The following is a 16,731-nucleotide window of genomic DNA, read 5'->3' as shown; positions in this document are numbered from 1 at the left end:
CTCGCATATGACTTTTACCCAACAAAAGTGTCTTAGAAAAATTAAAAATCAATATATTGTTTTCTGTAAGTGAGTAAACAAGATGATTTTCACATCATTTAGAAAAAAAAAAAATTCTAGGCTACAAGCTCCAGTTCTCAAAATTCCTGGGAACCAATTTTCTGTATGTGTTTTATTGCCTTATTCAAGTGATTTAACATTTTTAGTTTTTCACTAACCACGCATAACATTTTTTTTTTCTCAAAAACACAATCATGTACATACATGCTGCTCACATATTATTATAGCCTAGTTTGTGCTGATTACAGTGAGATTAGACTTTAGCCATTTAGATATTTATAAGAAACTGAAAAAAGCACAAATGTCAGGGCATGACAAAACTTCTCCAGGCCCCAAAAATACCCTTAGATTCCAGAGGGTTTTAATGGTGTTGTCATTGAAGTCATGTGGCTGTGCTGTAGTTTGTTTAGAGCCTGCAGATTGTATTTAGGCTTTCAAAAAGCTGTTGAACTTGTGTGAAGATTATTGTGATGATGTAAGAATCATAAACCTTTGTTCAGTGGCCTACAAAAAATGTCATCATTACAGCACTCTACTCAAAAGGCTTCTGTTGAAACACTTTGCCTATATACTGTGACAGTATTATCATATAAAACATCCACTTTCTATTAGACTGTTTTTGTATAGCCTCTTTCATATAACACGAGGAGAACAAATTCATTACAGTATTTGTTACAGTAGTTTTATGAACTAACGTTCTGCTTGTGTTTTATGATCGAGGCCCATATTTAATAAAATGTTTTTCATATCATTCATATAAAATAGGTTTTCAAAAAATTTTTTTGAAATGGAATATTTGCGTGATGTACATGTACTACAAAAGTACTGTAAATTCAGCCTCTGACTTGTCTGAACAAACAAGATAAATTATACCTTCATTGTTATTTGTCTTTTATACATAAAATTGAAATCACTAAATCTGAACATTTGTCAGAATGCTGTTCATCATAATTTTCTAATAAAATTGATGTTTACAATGTGTAATATGCTCCATGTCTTAACTGCAGTAGTTTGGATAAAATATCTGTGAAATATTCTGTGACCAGAAGAAGGCAGTGTTGCACCATGAGAAACAACTTATGCAGCTGTGAGAACTGCCACTGGAAAATGGATGACTCTGCCTAGGATATTCATAGTACAACATTGGACATATGCATGATTTAAGAGCCAGCTGTACTAAAGTGTAACCCAAAGTAAAAGGTTTACGCAGATGTCAGTGAAACAAGTTTATTTTTACCCTACAAAATGTCACATGGGAATGGGGGTCAGGCGAAGGGGTTGAGAGTCAGACCATAAACAAACAAATATATATAAATGAAAGGCTTGTCATTCTCATACAAACTATCTGACAAATATCAATCACAATATAGCTATACCATTTCTTTCATAATGTTGCGTATACATACAAAATAAGTAAGGCAAATAAATAGCGCTTCAATTTACTTTGTCAATTTACAATCATTCCTCAAACTTCAGTTTCATCTTTTCGTTTTTTTTTCCCATAAAATGACTATGATGGTGTACAAAATATTTTGAGAACTATACATTATGTGAGGCCCTTGTCAAATCAACTTTTAAAATGGGGCACTTGGCACAAATACAACCTGTCAAAATCATGGGTGGCGCATTCTATGAACGCATACAATGTGTGATGTGTTTCATGTCACATAATAATACACCAACATTATCAGAGAACCACACCTGTGCACCACTTGAGCCAATAGGGAAAACATCAAGTGCAATTGGACCAAGCAGAAGTGGGAGGCAAAACATTATCTTTCAAAAATATCTAAAAGCACGAGATACAGTTAGGCAGTTGGCATGGTGTTTTTAGATGCCGTCTCATATATAATGTACCAAAGATAATCAGTTTTCTTTACCAGTCATATTACAGTTCATATCTATATAAATCTATATTCAATCCACAATAATCAAAGAGCTGAAAAGGACAGTTTTATAAAACAATGGAACATAGATTATTAGGTAAATTTACACCTAATCTATGTAGGCCTGATTTCTTAACTAAAAATATATACTTTGATTTTCTATCCTTCTTTATTTTTGAAATAATATTCTTTATTATTCAGCCTTTGGCTGCTCAGGTTTGTGATGCAGGAAAAAGTCTGTCCTACAAAAAAAGTGCATCAAGCAACTAGCTACATATTTTCCTTTCTGTTTTGGACAATCAGTGACCAAATATACATAACAAATACAAATAATAATACTGAAGAATTTTATACTTTGTGGAACTTTAAAGGCAAAACACCAAAGCTGTGTAACAATGTTAACAATGTAACTTCTAACGTCTTGCAGTACCACTCTTCTCATGACAAGAATGACAAAGATGTAAAGTAAATGAAAACAAATAGCCCAAAACACCTCAATTTTAATTTGCAAGGGGCAAGTTACATTATATAAATATATATATATATATATATATATATATATATATATATATATATATATATATATATATATATATATATATATATATATATATAGTTTTTTTTTTTTTTTTTTTTTTTTTTTACTGAATAAATACTGTACTGAATGTATTATTATAAAATAGTTTAACAAAGTGTACGTCTTAACTTCTGTTGGATCATATTCATTTGGTGCACAAAGAACAGTTAACTGTGCAAATCCCCATTCGTAATTCTGCATGATGTCCAATTAAGCAGCACAAGATTAGGACTTTGCCATACGGTCTAATAAGAGCCTCTATGGGGAATCCTTAGGAAGTGCAATCAAACTAATTGCAGACAGATTAGGGTTTTTTTGTTGTTGTTGGAATGCTCAGATTTAAATGGGGAATATTTGTATTTTTCTAAATGTTCCAGACAACACGACCTGCTCTTTTCAGGTCAAACCTGGAACTTACTGTCTGTTGTACAAAAATACTAACTCGTAATAAGCTCAAGACATTAGTCACAAAAAAGTGACTTATAGATAGTACTGCAATTACTATTTTTGGTGTATGTATGTATATATATATATATATATGTATGTATAAACAAACAAAAAAACAAACAAATATACACCTTTCAATCATTAGAAGTACACATGAGCTGATGCAGGTGAGAAAGGAGAGAATGTCTGCACTGGCCTTTTGTTATGGCACTTGTAAGCTTAGTGTTAAAACTTGTGTATTTTTTTGGACTGTTAATAAATTATCTTACTGGCACAAAGAAATATGGATATACCAGAAGCCCAGACATGCAGGCCAGATGTGGGCCAGATATCTCAGACACCCTAATTTGTGAATTAAGCAGGGTCAGAAGGGGCAGAGCTGTATCCACAAAAATCGACAATTAGCACCACGTGTTTCCATATTTAACCTTTAAAAGATAAACACAATCACCTTATACAGAACTCCCACTGTGACCCCCTTTTGGACAGAAGACAGCTTTTTCATGCATGAAAGTTCATTCATTTTTTTTTTTTTTTTGGTTTAATCCATAATCAACATCTCACTGGACTCTACATTTCCCTTTCAGTTGTTTGCACTCATTGCCTTCATATCTGTGTCTATATCCATATCAGAGGCCTCTCATCTTCCCTGTCTCTAACACCATTTTCTCTGCCACACCATGCCAACTACAAGGTCATTGTTTGTACATCTGCATCCTTTGTCCTGACTACAGCTACTAAATATACAAGTTATTTAAAAATTATGAACAAAATATAAGAAAACCAAAGTGGGTTACATAATTTTGACCGTGAGAACAAAGTCTAAAATTCAGTGGATCTCTCTACAACTTTTTTTCAGACCTAGGTACCTAGCATTTCTTGATATATACATTTAGATGGTAAGATAGTTAGATAGCAAGAACTTTTGTTCTATATATAATCAAGGCCCAAAGGCTCAACATGTTAACCTGAAGTAATGAAGACACATGGTAGTACTTGCTCATAGATAACTGCTTCTTTAAACAAACTTTCGTGGTCCCTTCCTTCCTAGAATGCTACTTCAGGGAATTTGGACAAAAGGTGCAGTTGTATATGACAGATGAGACAAATTATGAAGTATAACAATCCAACGGGTTCATTAATTTAAATACATTAAATACACTCGTATTTTTAGACTTACTGTTTTCATATTCTCTGTATCTCTTTGTGAAAGTGCTCTTTTCTCTCATCAGTATCTCCCTACAGGAGGTAGTCCTCGGAATGCCGTTAATGTGTAGAGGCACTTGGGCAAGGAGTATCCCAACCTGTAAGGCTGCATCCACAGTGTCATATTTCCTGTGTGGTAATTCCAACATCCAGGATTGAACAATATTTTCCTTTTTTCTTTTTTTCCTCCTTCATTTTCAGGTTTAGAAAGCACCAGCTCCATCTTTTAAACTGAAAAGCACAGTTGGATCCGAAGACTAGAGGTACCAGATTTCCAAAAATGGGACTCTTTCTCAATCTTCTAAAATTAGTGCATGGAAATGGGTGGCCGAGAAAGGACAATAACCATGGCAGGTTAGAAGGATAACCATATGGATTGTACAAGTGACTCAGATGATGTCCACCTCTTATGACTTATTGTGAGACCTCGCAGCACCAGACTGGAACTCAGGTTGTGCATTTCACAAAAAAAAAAAAAAAAAAAAAAAAAAAACCGTAAGAGATCAGTATGAGTGACTGTACATATCAAGGAGGAGGAACAAGCAGAAACAAAAAAGAGATTGCAGGGCATCCTTCACATCTGTGAATAAACCAGACTATCTTACAGCAGCCTGTCTATCTTTGAGCTTGTCAGAAATTAGTGGGCAGTGTATGGCATTTCAAGAGAGTTCCCTGTCAGTCTGTGAATATAAAATTCTGATCTCCTTCCGACTGTATTCACTGAGGTCAATAGTTCACCTTGGTGACTGGTCTTTCACGCCCCCCACCATCCACCAGTTGGTTGACGGAGCGCTTTCGGTTGCGTTTAAGTTTAGAGTCCTTGTCGAAGACTTCACCTGAGCGAAGCGCTGATACGAGATCATCAAACTCCCCCACCTCCTCTGACACACTGCCTCTGTTGTTTTTCTTTGCTCTTCTCTCTCGTTCCCGCTGGTCCTTTAGCTGGGATAGATAAATGAACAGAGATTTACATTTAATATACAGGGTAACAAATGATATTACAGTTTTTCTCGATTGCTAACACAATTTATAAAACAATTAACCATTTTCTCACACAGTTCATTATCATTACACTACTGTAAAGTGATCTTACAGTAGATGAAAAGCACTATAAAAGATACGTTCAAATAAAGAATTGTATATGAACACTCAATACAGCATACTGTCAGTTACTGTGCAGTAAAAAAATAAATAAATACAGCCTCCTCTGCACCATTATATCAGTTTCTTAGTCTTCTGTAAGTCTTCTCTAGCTCCCGTAGACAGTTGTCGATCATAGGGTGTGGCATTATGTTTCGGTGGTGTACACAGAATAGTGAAAGTTCTCTCATCTAAAGTATTGTTACTGTGTACTGTACTTATACTATATATGTAAGTAGTATAGAAACCCGGCAGATAAGTCTGTTGGCCAGCTTCCCCCTTGGTCATTCTATGCACAAGAACATGGTCACCTATAGTGCTTTGCATTTTATAAGTAACAAATGACCTTTGACTCCATCCCTTCATTTTTCTTTCCCCCTCCTCTTCTCTTTGGCTCCCACCAGTAGGATTCATTTTATAAAGCACACAACCTGTGATCCTATTTATAGTATCCTGAGATTCAGACTGGTGTGTCATCAGTTTTGGTACTCAATGTTTACACATAGATACATGTGTGGTATTTGAGTTCATTTTGTGATGCTTGAGTTAGTTTTATTGTGTACTTATGTTTTCTGAATGAGAACATTATCAAACCTGTGCAAAATGAGGCCATTATTGTGTAGAGTTTTGCAGAAAATACTAAGCAAATTGGAATGTGTGAAAACAGGTGAAATGTGTTAGAAGTTTTATGACTTTGTTTTGAAGAACTGAATGAATGGTTTGGAAAATTGGGCCAAATGAATCAGTTATAATGTGTTAGTGATCCAGAAAAACTGTATTATTTCCTCTGATCTGAAGTAGCTTTAAATCAAACTAAACATTTAAAAGAGGTCAATCTTGGAAATGTCCTACAATAACAACATCACAATACAGAAGGGGCCTAGCAGAGCTGTTTTGAGTTGATTCATGGTCTCATGAGTGACTACTGTGAATAAATGTGCATTTGGGGTCACTGCTACAAATTACTTATCAACTACATCCCTACTATCATCACTTATGAAATGTTTTCCCTCAAGGCCCTTCAAACCTTAACGTAAGATACAGCATAAGTGAGAATTTATCTGTTGAAATGCATTAACTTCAAGTACATGGCAAAAGTGATGAAGCTGTGTATTTTCATGTCCTGATAATTATGAATTATTAGATAATGTGTCCAATGTACATTAACTTTGGTCACCACTGGTTACATCAACAGCCTACACTGGATGTGGGCACCAAATTATAATCAATGACTCTGTATATGCTGAATTCAGTAGACAGATCTATTTCTGACCTACTCCAAGGTTTTTTTTTTTTTTTAAACATTGGCTTTGATACACCCAGTTAAGATAGCCTGTTGGAGTGCCTGCACAGCGTTTAAAAGGACCCCAAGCATTAAGAATGAATAGAACAACATTCTGGGTTGAGGATGTTATAATTCGAGGTACAAATGTAATGCAGGGTTCACAAAGAAACATTTTTGAAAGATGGAAGAATGGAATGGAAACAGCAGCTTCATCACAAAACGTAAATTAAAAAAAAAAAAAAGGCTAATGTCAAATTTTGTAAATCTGGTTTACAGATCATTGATACATTTCTCTGTGCACTGACATTAGCCATGCAGAACAGTGGTCATTTACCGACAAGCTTTAAAGGAGCCGCAGCCCAGATTTTGCATAAAAAAAAAACCTTCACCAACAATATAAGTAAACTTCAACAAAACCAGATGTTAATGAAAGACAAAACGACTTCCAGGCAAGTGTGAAATTATTCAGATGAACATTATCTGTGGATCCTGTAAGCATCTGTGTGTGTTCTGTGTGTATTTCTGTTTCAAGAAAAGATGTACCATTGCCTCCATGCGCATTCTCCTCTCTTCCTCCTCTTTGCGTCGCTGCATGTTCTCCAGGTCATGTTGGGCCTCGCTGAATGACTGCAGGAAGATGTCAAAGATTCCAAAGAACTCATCCGGTTGCATGCAACCTTCCTCCTCTCCAAAATGCTTCAAAGACTTAGAAAACTGGATTGAATAGGAAAGAGAGGAGAGTCATAATGTAATGAGGATGAGTGTGGATTGTGCTGAGAAATAACAAAGAAAGGCAAATGAGTGGAAAAGCATGATTGGCAAAACAAATGCAACACATAGGCCAAACCATAACTTGGAAGATTTCATTGTATACCACCCAACTATTGCCAGTGTAGATAACTTAGTGACTTTGTCACTAGATTAAGTGACTTTTCAGACCCCTTCAGTGAGGTTTCTTTCTTTATTTTTTTTTTATTTGTATTTTTTTTATAAATTGCCTAGCGACAAATCTAGCAACTTCTTGGACAAACATTGTCTAGTTTCCAAGACTTGCAGGTATGTTGTCATGTAGTGACATTTAGCAAACAGGCTTTTAGCTACTTTCCACTGTAAATATTCGGCAACAGTGCTTATTGATAATGTTGGGTAATATAACTCTCAGAAAAAAGGTATAAAAGCTGTCACTGGGGCAGCACACTTTCAAAAGGTACACCTTTGTAACTTATTTACCCCTAAATGGTGCACAGTAGTACTCTAAAGCAGGGGTGGTAAACCTGAACAAGCTAATCAAAGTCTTTAGGGGTGCTAGATACTTCCAAGCAGGTATGTTGGAGTTGGTTGGAGCTAAACTCTGCAGGACAGTGGCCCTCCAGGTGCTTGACATGTCTTCCCTAAAGGTACATATTTCTTTTTTTACAGGGTACAGCCACAGTGACAGCTTTTGTACTATTTTTCCTGAGTCTCTTAGAGATATCATAAGCTGCATGCTCCACCATTCTACATCTTCGGTGCATTGTTCATCCCTGACACATTTGCCAAAACACACACACAGTTTCTTCTTCCTTATGTGTGCATGATGTAATAGGTCATGCCTGGTTTGATGACCATATGCCCTCTTATCAGGACCAGCTGTCTAATTCATGGATGCAGAGACAGGAAGATGATTCCTGTTCACTGTGAGAGCCCAGAAATCACAAATCCCATCACTTTGGAGGTAAGTTTGCATTTTTGAGGGCATCTGCAGTCCTGAGACTTAGCAAAGAATCTTAAAATCTCTGCTTAATATCTCAAGCTTTAGGTGGTGAGAGTTCCAACAACTCCTGCTCAAGCCATCAGAGAAGAGATCTAATAGTCTCTTCAATATCTCAGTCTTGACAATACTCTACCCTTGTTTTCATCCATAATGTTTGTGTTAATTTTGGCCCACCTCAGACGACAGAATCACTTACAGGAGATGGAATTCCGACCTGTCGAGGGAAGCAGGAAGAGGTAGATCTGTCTGGAAAGCACAGGGAGGCCTTTGTGTCCAAATAACTCGTAGAGCTTCAAGGTCAACCATTTCTCATGAAGTCTTTCTGAACTTTTATGGCTTTACTAAGTAAATAATTTGGATAGTGGTGGATGGGGTTAAATTGACGGTTCTGTTATGGGGAGTGGAGCTCGGATAAAGACTCTGTCAGTCTGCCCAGTTACCAAAACATATTCCCTACTCACACTTTCCACCACCACAAAAAAGGCCACGAACACACTCACAAACACACATGCACAAATCCCAGATTTATTCCCATTGGCTTTTAGAATGGTTCTCTTTCATGTATTTGAGAGTTGGGGACATGCATAGTGGGGTTGAGTTGAGACCAATCCACATTTCAAAAGAAATAAATCTCCTTAAACCCTTGAGTAAAAACCCTGAGAAATTTAGGACTGGCTGCCGGGATTCCCCAGGATGTTTAAGTCATCATGCCGAGCCAGGAAGGGTACACAAAGCCCTCTCTTTTCTCTCTGTCTTTTTCACTCACTCCCTATTCCTTCATCTTTCTAAGATGTCAGGCTCTGGCCCATGCACAGGGTTGGCAGAGCTCAAAACAACAGAGAAGGGGGGACGGGAAGGCCTGCTGGGCTCTGCCAGAGAGGGCCTATCTTTCCTTGATTCTCTGATAAAACCCAGCTCCACTCTACAACCCTCTACTGTGACCCACTCAAAGACCTGTTCTACCCTTAACAATAACTCTAAGGACATATTGGAGAAAACATTTTCAGCCTTAGACACAGAGGGAAAGCCAGGTCTCTTGTTTTCTCTCTCTCTACCAAGGAACCTTTGTGCGATGATTGTTTCTGGCTAAAATGAAACCCTTTCTTTTGAAACATTACTGTGCCAATAGTTTTATTAGGTTGGGTATATAAGGATGGAGGTTAAAAGAAAGCATAATGATTGTGACTGAATAATTAAGTGAAGATGTTACCTTATTTTTGGCTTCAGTGAGTAGTTCCTCAAGTTCAGAGAAGCTGAAGCTAGCGACTGTGATGAAGTCGCTGACCACTGGAACAAACTTGTCTCCCCGGTCACATGCTCGGCTCTGCTGGTATCGTAACTCCTTATGTAAATCGAATAAAATTTTTATTAAAACAGAGTTGATCTTTTTTGTTGTTTCTAATTAAATTTGACTACAGATGTTTTGTTTTTTTATGGATAAACTGTTTTTCTAGGAGGATGTAGGAACTGTAGGGTTTTGAAATCACAATCAGAATGTAAATGAAATGAACATGTTTGAACAATTTTTTATGAACAATTTTTTAGGAATAGTGTGATAAAATAAAGACCAAAGTGACATGTAGTATTAGGTGTTTAACTGTAGCTTCAATGGTGTTTGCTCATTAACTAGCAAATAACTAATATTTTCTGACCAACTCCATCAAAATGACACAAAATAGAACAAGTTTACATAAAGGAATTATTTTGATAAAAAAAAGGTGTAGTGTTATCATGCCAAACAGTTATTATAAATATTGACAAATGCAAAGACTTTGGAGGTTTTACTTAATGCAACTGTATTAATGGGAAGTGTCAAACATAAACACAAGAAAATTTGTAGGTGGATTTACAACTATATACACCCAATTTTCACAAAAGTTGTTTGTATAAAGCTTCTAAACTAGCAGAAAAATAAATCAGTCAAAGAGTGTTGCAACAGTGAAAACACTAATACTAATAACAATAATAATAAAAGTGAATGTGAGTAAAGTTTCAGGGCACTTCTGAGAAGAATGCTTTTAGTTGTAGAAATAAATGATTGATGACTCACTGCCTCCAGAGCTTTCAGGCCACTCCTAATGCCGAACACTTCCTTCTCCAGCTCAGCCAGACTAACAGTAACAGAGATTAACAGTAGGACAAAAACAGTCTTTAACCAAATGATATACAAAACAGCCTAAGCCTATCAAAAACAACAGTACATTCTATATTCATGCTCATCAGTATGCAATATGTGACTCACTTGACTTTGGCAGCTTCTGGTACAGTGGCCAAGTCCTGTTGAATATTGAGTATATCAGGGTAATTTTTCTCAAAGAGCATTATCAGGTAATGCAACATGGTGATGTTTCTGTAAATAGCAAATAGAATTATTAATTTATTTCACATTTCAAAGCAAAGAAATAAGAAATAGATTTATTAGTTCTTTTAATACACATTTAGTGATTTTTATTAATTTTTTTTTTTTATTCAGTGAACGGATGCTTTGCATTTCTTAAGAGATTTGATATCATTTAGTAAATTGAATTTAACATCTCATTGGTAGCAGTGGAAAGTCTAATAAATACATGGACTGAAAACAGTGACATTAATTGATGCATTCAGATGAAAAAAGCTAAAAACCTCTCCATTGACCTCTGACCTGTCTATACTTGACTTGGTGTCAATGATCTTGTTGAGGCTGGACACTTTGAAACCATATGCGTTGCCCCTCTGTCCTTTGTTCATGAAGTTCCCGAATGCCAAAACCACTTCCAGAACCTGTGTCAGGCGCTTACTTCTCATCACCTCACGTGACGCACACAGAATAGCTAAAGATATGAGAAAAGATATCAAAGATGTTTCTGTAGCATCCTTGATGTCTATATAGCAGTGACATATTTATTATCAAGCAATATGGACACCATGATCTTCTTTCACAGATTTAACTTAAATTTGTTGATTATTAAGAGTTTATAATTTATGGATTAAGTATTCATAAGTCACAAGTTAGGTAACAGGCTAAGCAGATATTCAGAATTCACTAAAGTTCTACACATTCCCAACACTTTATTTATTTATATATATATATATATATATATATATATATATATATATATATATATATATATATATATATATATATATATATATATATATATATATATATATATATATATGTATGTATGTATTTATGTATGTATGTATGTATGAATGAGTCATTCTATATTTAGGGGTACATTTCACGTCAGCCAAAAAGTCAGAAAATCTGTATTCTTTTTTTGATAAATAAATTACTGTAAATAATATATCCCCTTAAAGTGTCAAATTAATTGTTTGGCAAGCTTAAGCTCTAATGACTTTTTAAATATGTTAATGAAAATGAACATTTGATTCATTATTTTGTCATCTGTTACAGATAAACGTTTGAAAGTTTTTGAGTCTATTCACCAGAGTTTTTGAGGTTAAATGTCTAACTGATTGGAAAATATGAATTTGGGGCTTCATAATGGGCGTACTGTGGGATGCTATCATGATGGATGATACTTTTATTTAACATAAATCCACAGTATGCAGAATTTAGTGTTATTCACCATTCTTACCAAAGTCATCAATCTCCAGAGATATCCCAATCTTTTTTTTCTGACAGATTAGTTCACATTTAAAAGATTTATAACATAAAAACCACACATAACACAGTGGAAAAAGTAACACAGTTGACAGGTAAAAATGAACTTAGTATCCATAAAACATTTTAAACACAGGATATATATTATAACATTAATAAATATATATTATAAAGGTAAATTAAGTTTTATAATGCATCATGAAACTTCAAGTTGTAAGGACTTATACAATAACATCTTAACACTTTATCAGTCATGACTAAGCAGAAATAGATATGTGCCAAATCTATAATATTAAATAGGTTTGTCAATCATGAGGAATTCTGAATGCATTTTTAACCCTTGACAGATGTGAATATAATGTGTATATAATATTATGGATACGGAGTTCATAGAAATTGTGGCTGTGATTAGATCAGTTAAGTCCATTGTTTTCCATGGTTTTAGGCAATTCCTATGTAATTTCAATAGTTCAATAGTCAATAGTAGACAATAGTTTGTGAATATTTATTTTTTATCAACAACACTCAGTAGGAGCATAAACTGACACTGTATTGCCAACATTGTCAGCCGTGTTAATCCTTGTCAACTGTGTTACATTTGATGGGTAACAGTTAATGGGTAACACAGTTGACATTTCAGCCATTTTAGGGCCTTGTGCAAACTGCTGACCTTGGAATAGTTAGTACATGACCTTGATTAACTTTTGTTTTTATATTCTTTCTCTACATATTTATAAATATACCATGTGACGCAAGTTCACCAGAACATGTTCATAACACAGTTGACGGACAATTAATCTACACTACATGCAGACAATAATCTAGATAAAATAATGAAGAAGAGAATTTATGACTTTCCACACCATCTTCAAATTTCCCTCCAAAAAAGGAAAATACATCATGTGATGTTGGACATGTGACTTTGGAACAAACCACTGCTGATTTATAGGGTGGTTTTATCGGGAGTAACACAGATGACACTGATTTCTCAGACATACACGAAATGGATGATTTAATGTAGATGCATGAGCAAAATATATTTTAAACGCCTTTGTCATAATTTAATGATTATTTTGGACAAATATTTATAAGAAATACAGTATATACAGAAACATGTATTCTAGAGCTAATCTGAAGAGCAAAACCCTCACATTAACCAAATCGGACAGCATAAAAACAGCAAATTCCAGTATAGAATATGCCATTTTTGCAAGATAAAAAATGGATATCTGTTGTATTTTTGTATGAAATATAAATGTCCCCTGATATAAAAGTGATCATTGTTTGAAGTGAAAAGTTATTGAAAAACTTGTAAAATTCCATGGACATGACATGTACCCCTAATTATAGAATGACTCATAAATCTTTCTTTTTTTCCCAGTTCACACGAATTAACACACCCCAGTGTAAAACCCTACGTTTTCCAGAAAGATAAAATTACTAAACAATACTGGTACTAAACTGATGTTTAACTTCACTATGTTTTTGTGAGTGTGGTGAACTAGTCTTCACTCAAGTTTTCCCTCACAATTCCCATCATAGAGCCAAAGTACTGCAGTCGCTCCAGCGGGAACAAGAAAGAGTATGCAACTTTGATGCCTGTCCACAATTCTCCCGCCTCCAGTTTCCCACAAAAAGCGTTTTCCCGGAGGATCTTAGCCAAATTTAGACTTCCTTTGCCTGGATGTTAAAACATTCAAAATGCCTTCCTGTTGACACGATTTAATGTGCAAGGGTGGGCCAGAGAAGTCCTTCATTTGTTTTGTCTGTTGATGGCAAACATTTTTTTTTTTGTTCTATAAAGCTTAATTAGACACTACTATCAATTCAGTGTCTTGTTACTTGTGCTTGGATTTATAACTGTAGACATTACATGACATGACATGACATGGCATTGTCTAGTTAAGGAAACTGTCATATTAGCATCCTTTTTGATTACCTTTGTGCTTGTTTTTCACTTTGAGGTTGTGTCAATATTAGAGATCAGTGTATGTACCGATAAATTTGAGGATTGCAGGATGAGCAAGGCGTTAGTGATCTTTTCAGTAGATAGCAATTTCAATTCCAGTCAGTTTTTCACACAAAGCTAATTTATGGCTACGTATCACAATATGGAAAAGAGCAGCATGAACAACCTTCAAAACAACTCCTTCTGTGTTCCACAGAGGAGGAAATAATTTTTTTAATGACATTAGGGACAACAATGGATGAAAGTATATCTGTCCCTTTAAGGTTAGCTAAGATCATTATGTGCAAGGACAGTTTTTTAACCAGAATTTGGGCCGGCTTATGTTCATCTGAAGTACTTTGCAAGAACATGCATGCCATGACTCTTTCTTGAAAAGCTTGAAACTCTTTGAAGAAAAAAAGCAGCATTTATGAGAATGACTCTCCCCTCTCAACATGTGCCAGCTTTCCAAAACAGACTCCGTGGAAACTCTGTTCTTTATTTGAACTGGAGATAAATTCAAGTATAAAAGCCACACAGACTCACAAACATACCAGCCCTGACTCATGCTCTAATACGACTTCTCCCACATCACATTTATACAACAGTTTCTGGCCTCTATCACTTCAATATGAGTCTGTGTTCATTTGCAAAGAAACACCTCCAGTAAGCATTCCCTCTAAACCTACCAACCTTCAACCTTTGGCTTTATTTCTGCTAGACGCTCTGCAAACTTCTTTTTGAAGAAAAGAGACTGGAGCCTCTGTTGATAGTGGTCGATTCTGATAGAGAGAAAGAAATCAAAATTATTCAGTTTCATTGGGTTGAATCTTACGAAAAGGTCACATTTCCTCCCAAAATGGGCAAAAACACATTAATTATATTTTTATTCCCTGTAATTCTCATTATTCTCAAAGGCATTTTACTTGATTATGTTTAAAGATAAAGTTTAAAAATGCTTAAATATAATGATAAATTATCATAAAATTGCATTATATAGATTTTATTTTTTGCACTACAGAAATGAGAACTATTTTTTTCCACATTACAGTAAGGATATGAAAGTGAAGTGAAAGTCGTGTCATTTGCCAAGTATGGTAACCCATACTCGGAATTGGTGCTCTGCATTTAACCCATCCAAGTGCACACACACAGCATTGAGAAAAAGTATTTATATAGAATTTAGATCTATAGGGAAGGGCAAATAAAATGCTAACTTTTTATGACATAAAGAACCTCTTAATGTCATGAAAAAAAAAAAGTTAGCACTTGATTTTACAGTCCTGTTCTACATGTATGCACTTACTATAATAACTATGTACAGACCCTGAACCTAATCTTCAACCTAACATTATTTAAAACCATTTTAATTATTTATAGCCATATTAAGTAGTTATTCAGCATTTTCTTCTGTAAGAAACATATTTCAACAAGTATGCAGACATAGCCGTGGGTGCTTAGTCAGCGCAAATATTTTTATGGGTTATTAGCTATTATATATGCAATGTTGATTCATGCAAGTATGCATGCTTATCAAACATGGCTGCATTCATGCACTTGTGTAAAGTATGTTTCTAGCATTAGTCGTCTTTCCTGGATGAGCATGTTGTATATATTTTCTGCTAAATGATGAATCACCCACAGAATGATGTGATGTGACTTTGGAATTTCTAGATGTCATAGATTTTTGCAGTGTCCTGTTTCTTTGGAAATAAAATATGCTGGAGAAAAGTAGCTCATAAATCACTGCTAATCCTGGTTTGTTGCCTGTTGTGTAATTTATGCAATTCAGTATTAAATCTTCTGATCAAGAACTTTATATACTATTATTCTTCACTCATACAAAGTAACTGCCCCCATCCCCTAACCCAACCCTAACTCTAACCCAAATGGTACATCATTGTGCTAATTTCTCAAATGCATTTAAACTAAGAATAAATTATTTTGCAGTACCTGCTCATCTCAAACAGGAAGCGGTCAGCCCGGGCCATACGTTCAAGCTCATGTTTGTGTTCCTCCAGAAGGTCAACATCACTTTTCTCAGGAACAAACTTCAACAGCTGTAAATGTACAATACATTAACCCATAGAGAGTGTTTACTCGTAGGTAATAAAAGTACTAATCAAAAACATTGTAGTTATATTTTTAATGATCAATCCATTAGATAGCCCTCACCTGCTCTAACATGTCTTTAGCCAGCTCTTCCCTCTCATCCATCTCTAGAATGGCTCTCTTTATCTCTTCATTGCTCATTTTTAACCTGTATGGACAGAAAGTTTTTTTTATTATATAAACTGTTAATATTTAACATGTTATTAAGAAAGTAGAAACACCAGTTACTCACTTTTCAGATTCCAATTTGGCCAAGAAGTATCCATTATTTATTTATTTTAAGTTGTGAAAAGTTTTTACAAGATGTTTAGAGTATAATTTCAAAAACATTTTTACATTTTGTGCTTCATTAAGCGTAGCATCAGTTTTCTGCGATAACTGATAGGTTGACTTTAATTCAATGCTAACGTTGCTGACTCGGGACAAGTACATACTTGGAAAGCAGGATGACACAGTTTTGGGCCCTCCGTCCATCAATAACAGACAGTTCTTTGACTTTGCGCGAGCTCAGATAAAGGTCATCCATTGATCCTGTTTCTTTCTGCAGAAGAGGAGAAATAGTTTGATGGTTTGGATTCATTTTCTTTATAATAATTCAATAAAATAATGAATGAAATAAAGTTTAATTTAAAGATTTAATTTACAGATATCATTTTTTTATCTGATTTACTGATAATGTGGGACTGTGCTTTGGCTTGTATTTAGGCAAA

General features: G+C 35.0%; 1 protein-coding gene across 1 annotated transcript in view; it reads right to left on the bottom strand.

Annotated features, from left to right (window-relative positions):
- Window positions 1-2,564: 2,564 nt before the first annotated feature.
- daam2 (dishevelled associated activator of morphogenesis 2) overlaps window positions 2,565-16,731 on the bottom strand; it is a 168,774-nt gene continuing 154,607 nt past the window's right edge. Inside the window, exons 17-26 of the mRNA XM_042774552.1 lie at window positions 16,456-16,562; window positions 16,085-16,169; window positions 15,863-15,969; window positions 14,603-14,691; window positions 10,996-11,164; window positions 10,597-10,704; window positions 10,405-10,465; window positions 9,565-9,696; window positions 7,145-7,315; window positions 2,565-5,118 (exon numbers count right to left, since the gene is read on the bottom strand). Coding sequence (XP_042630486.1) covers window positions 4,903-5,118; window positions 7,145-7,315; window positions 9,565-9,696; window positions 10,405-10,465; window positions 10,597-10,704; window positions 10,996-11,164; window positions 14,603-14,691; window positions 15,863-15,969; window positions 16,085-16,169; window positions 16,456-16,562 — 1,245 coding nt within the window. The 3' untranslated portion in view covers window positions 2,565-4,902. The remainder of the gene's footprint in view (window positions 5,119-7,144; window positions 7,316-9,564; window positions 9,697-10,404; window positions 10,466-10,596; window positions 10,705-10,995; window positions 11,165-14,602; window positions 14,692-15,862; window positions 15,970-16,084; window positions 16,170-16,455; window positions 16,563-16,731) is intronic.

Source organism: Cyprinus carpio, chromosome A17, assembly GCF_018340385.1.
Source record: "Cyprinus carpio isolate SPL01 chromosome A17, ASM1834038v1, whole genome shotgun sequence".
Taxonomy (NCBI): domain Eukaryota; kingdom Metazoa; phylum Chordata; class Actinopteri; order Cypriniformes; family Cyprinidae; genus Cyprinus; species Cyprinus carpio.
This window is presented reverse-complemented; position numbering and strand designations above follow the sequence as displayed.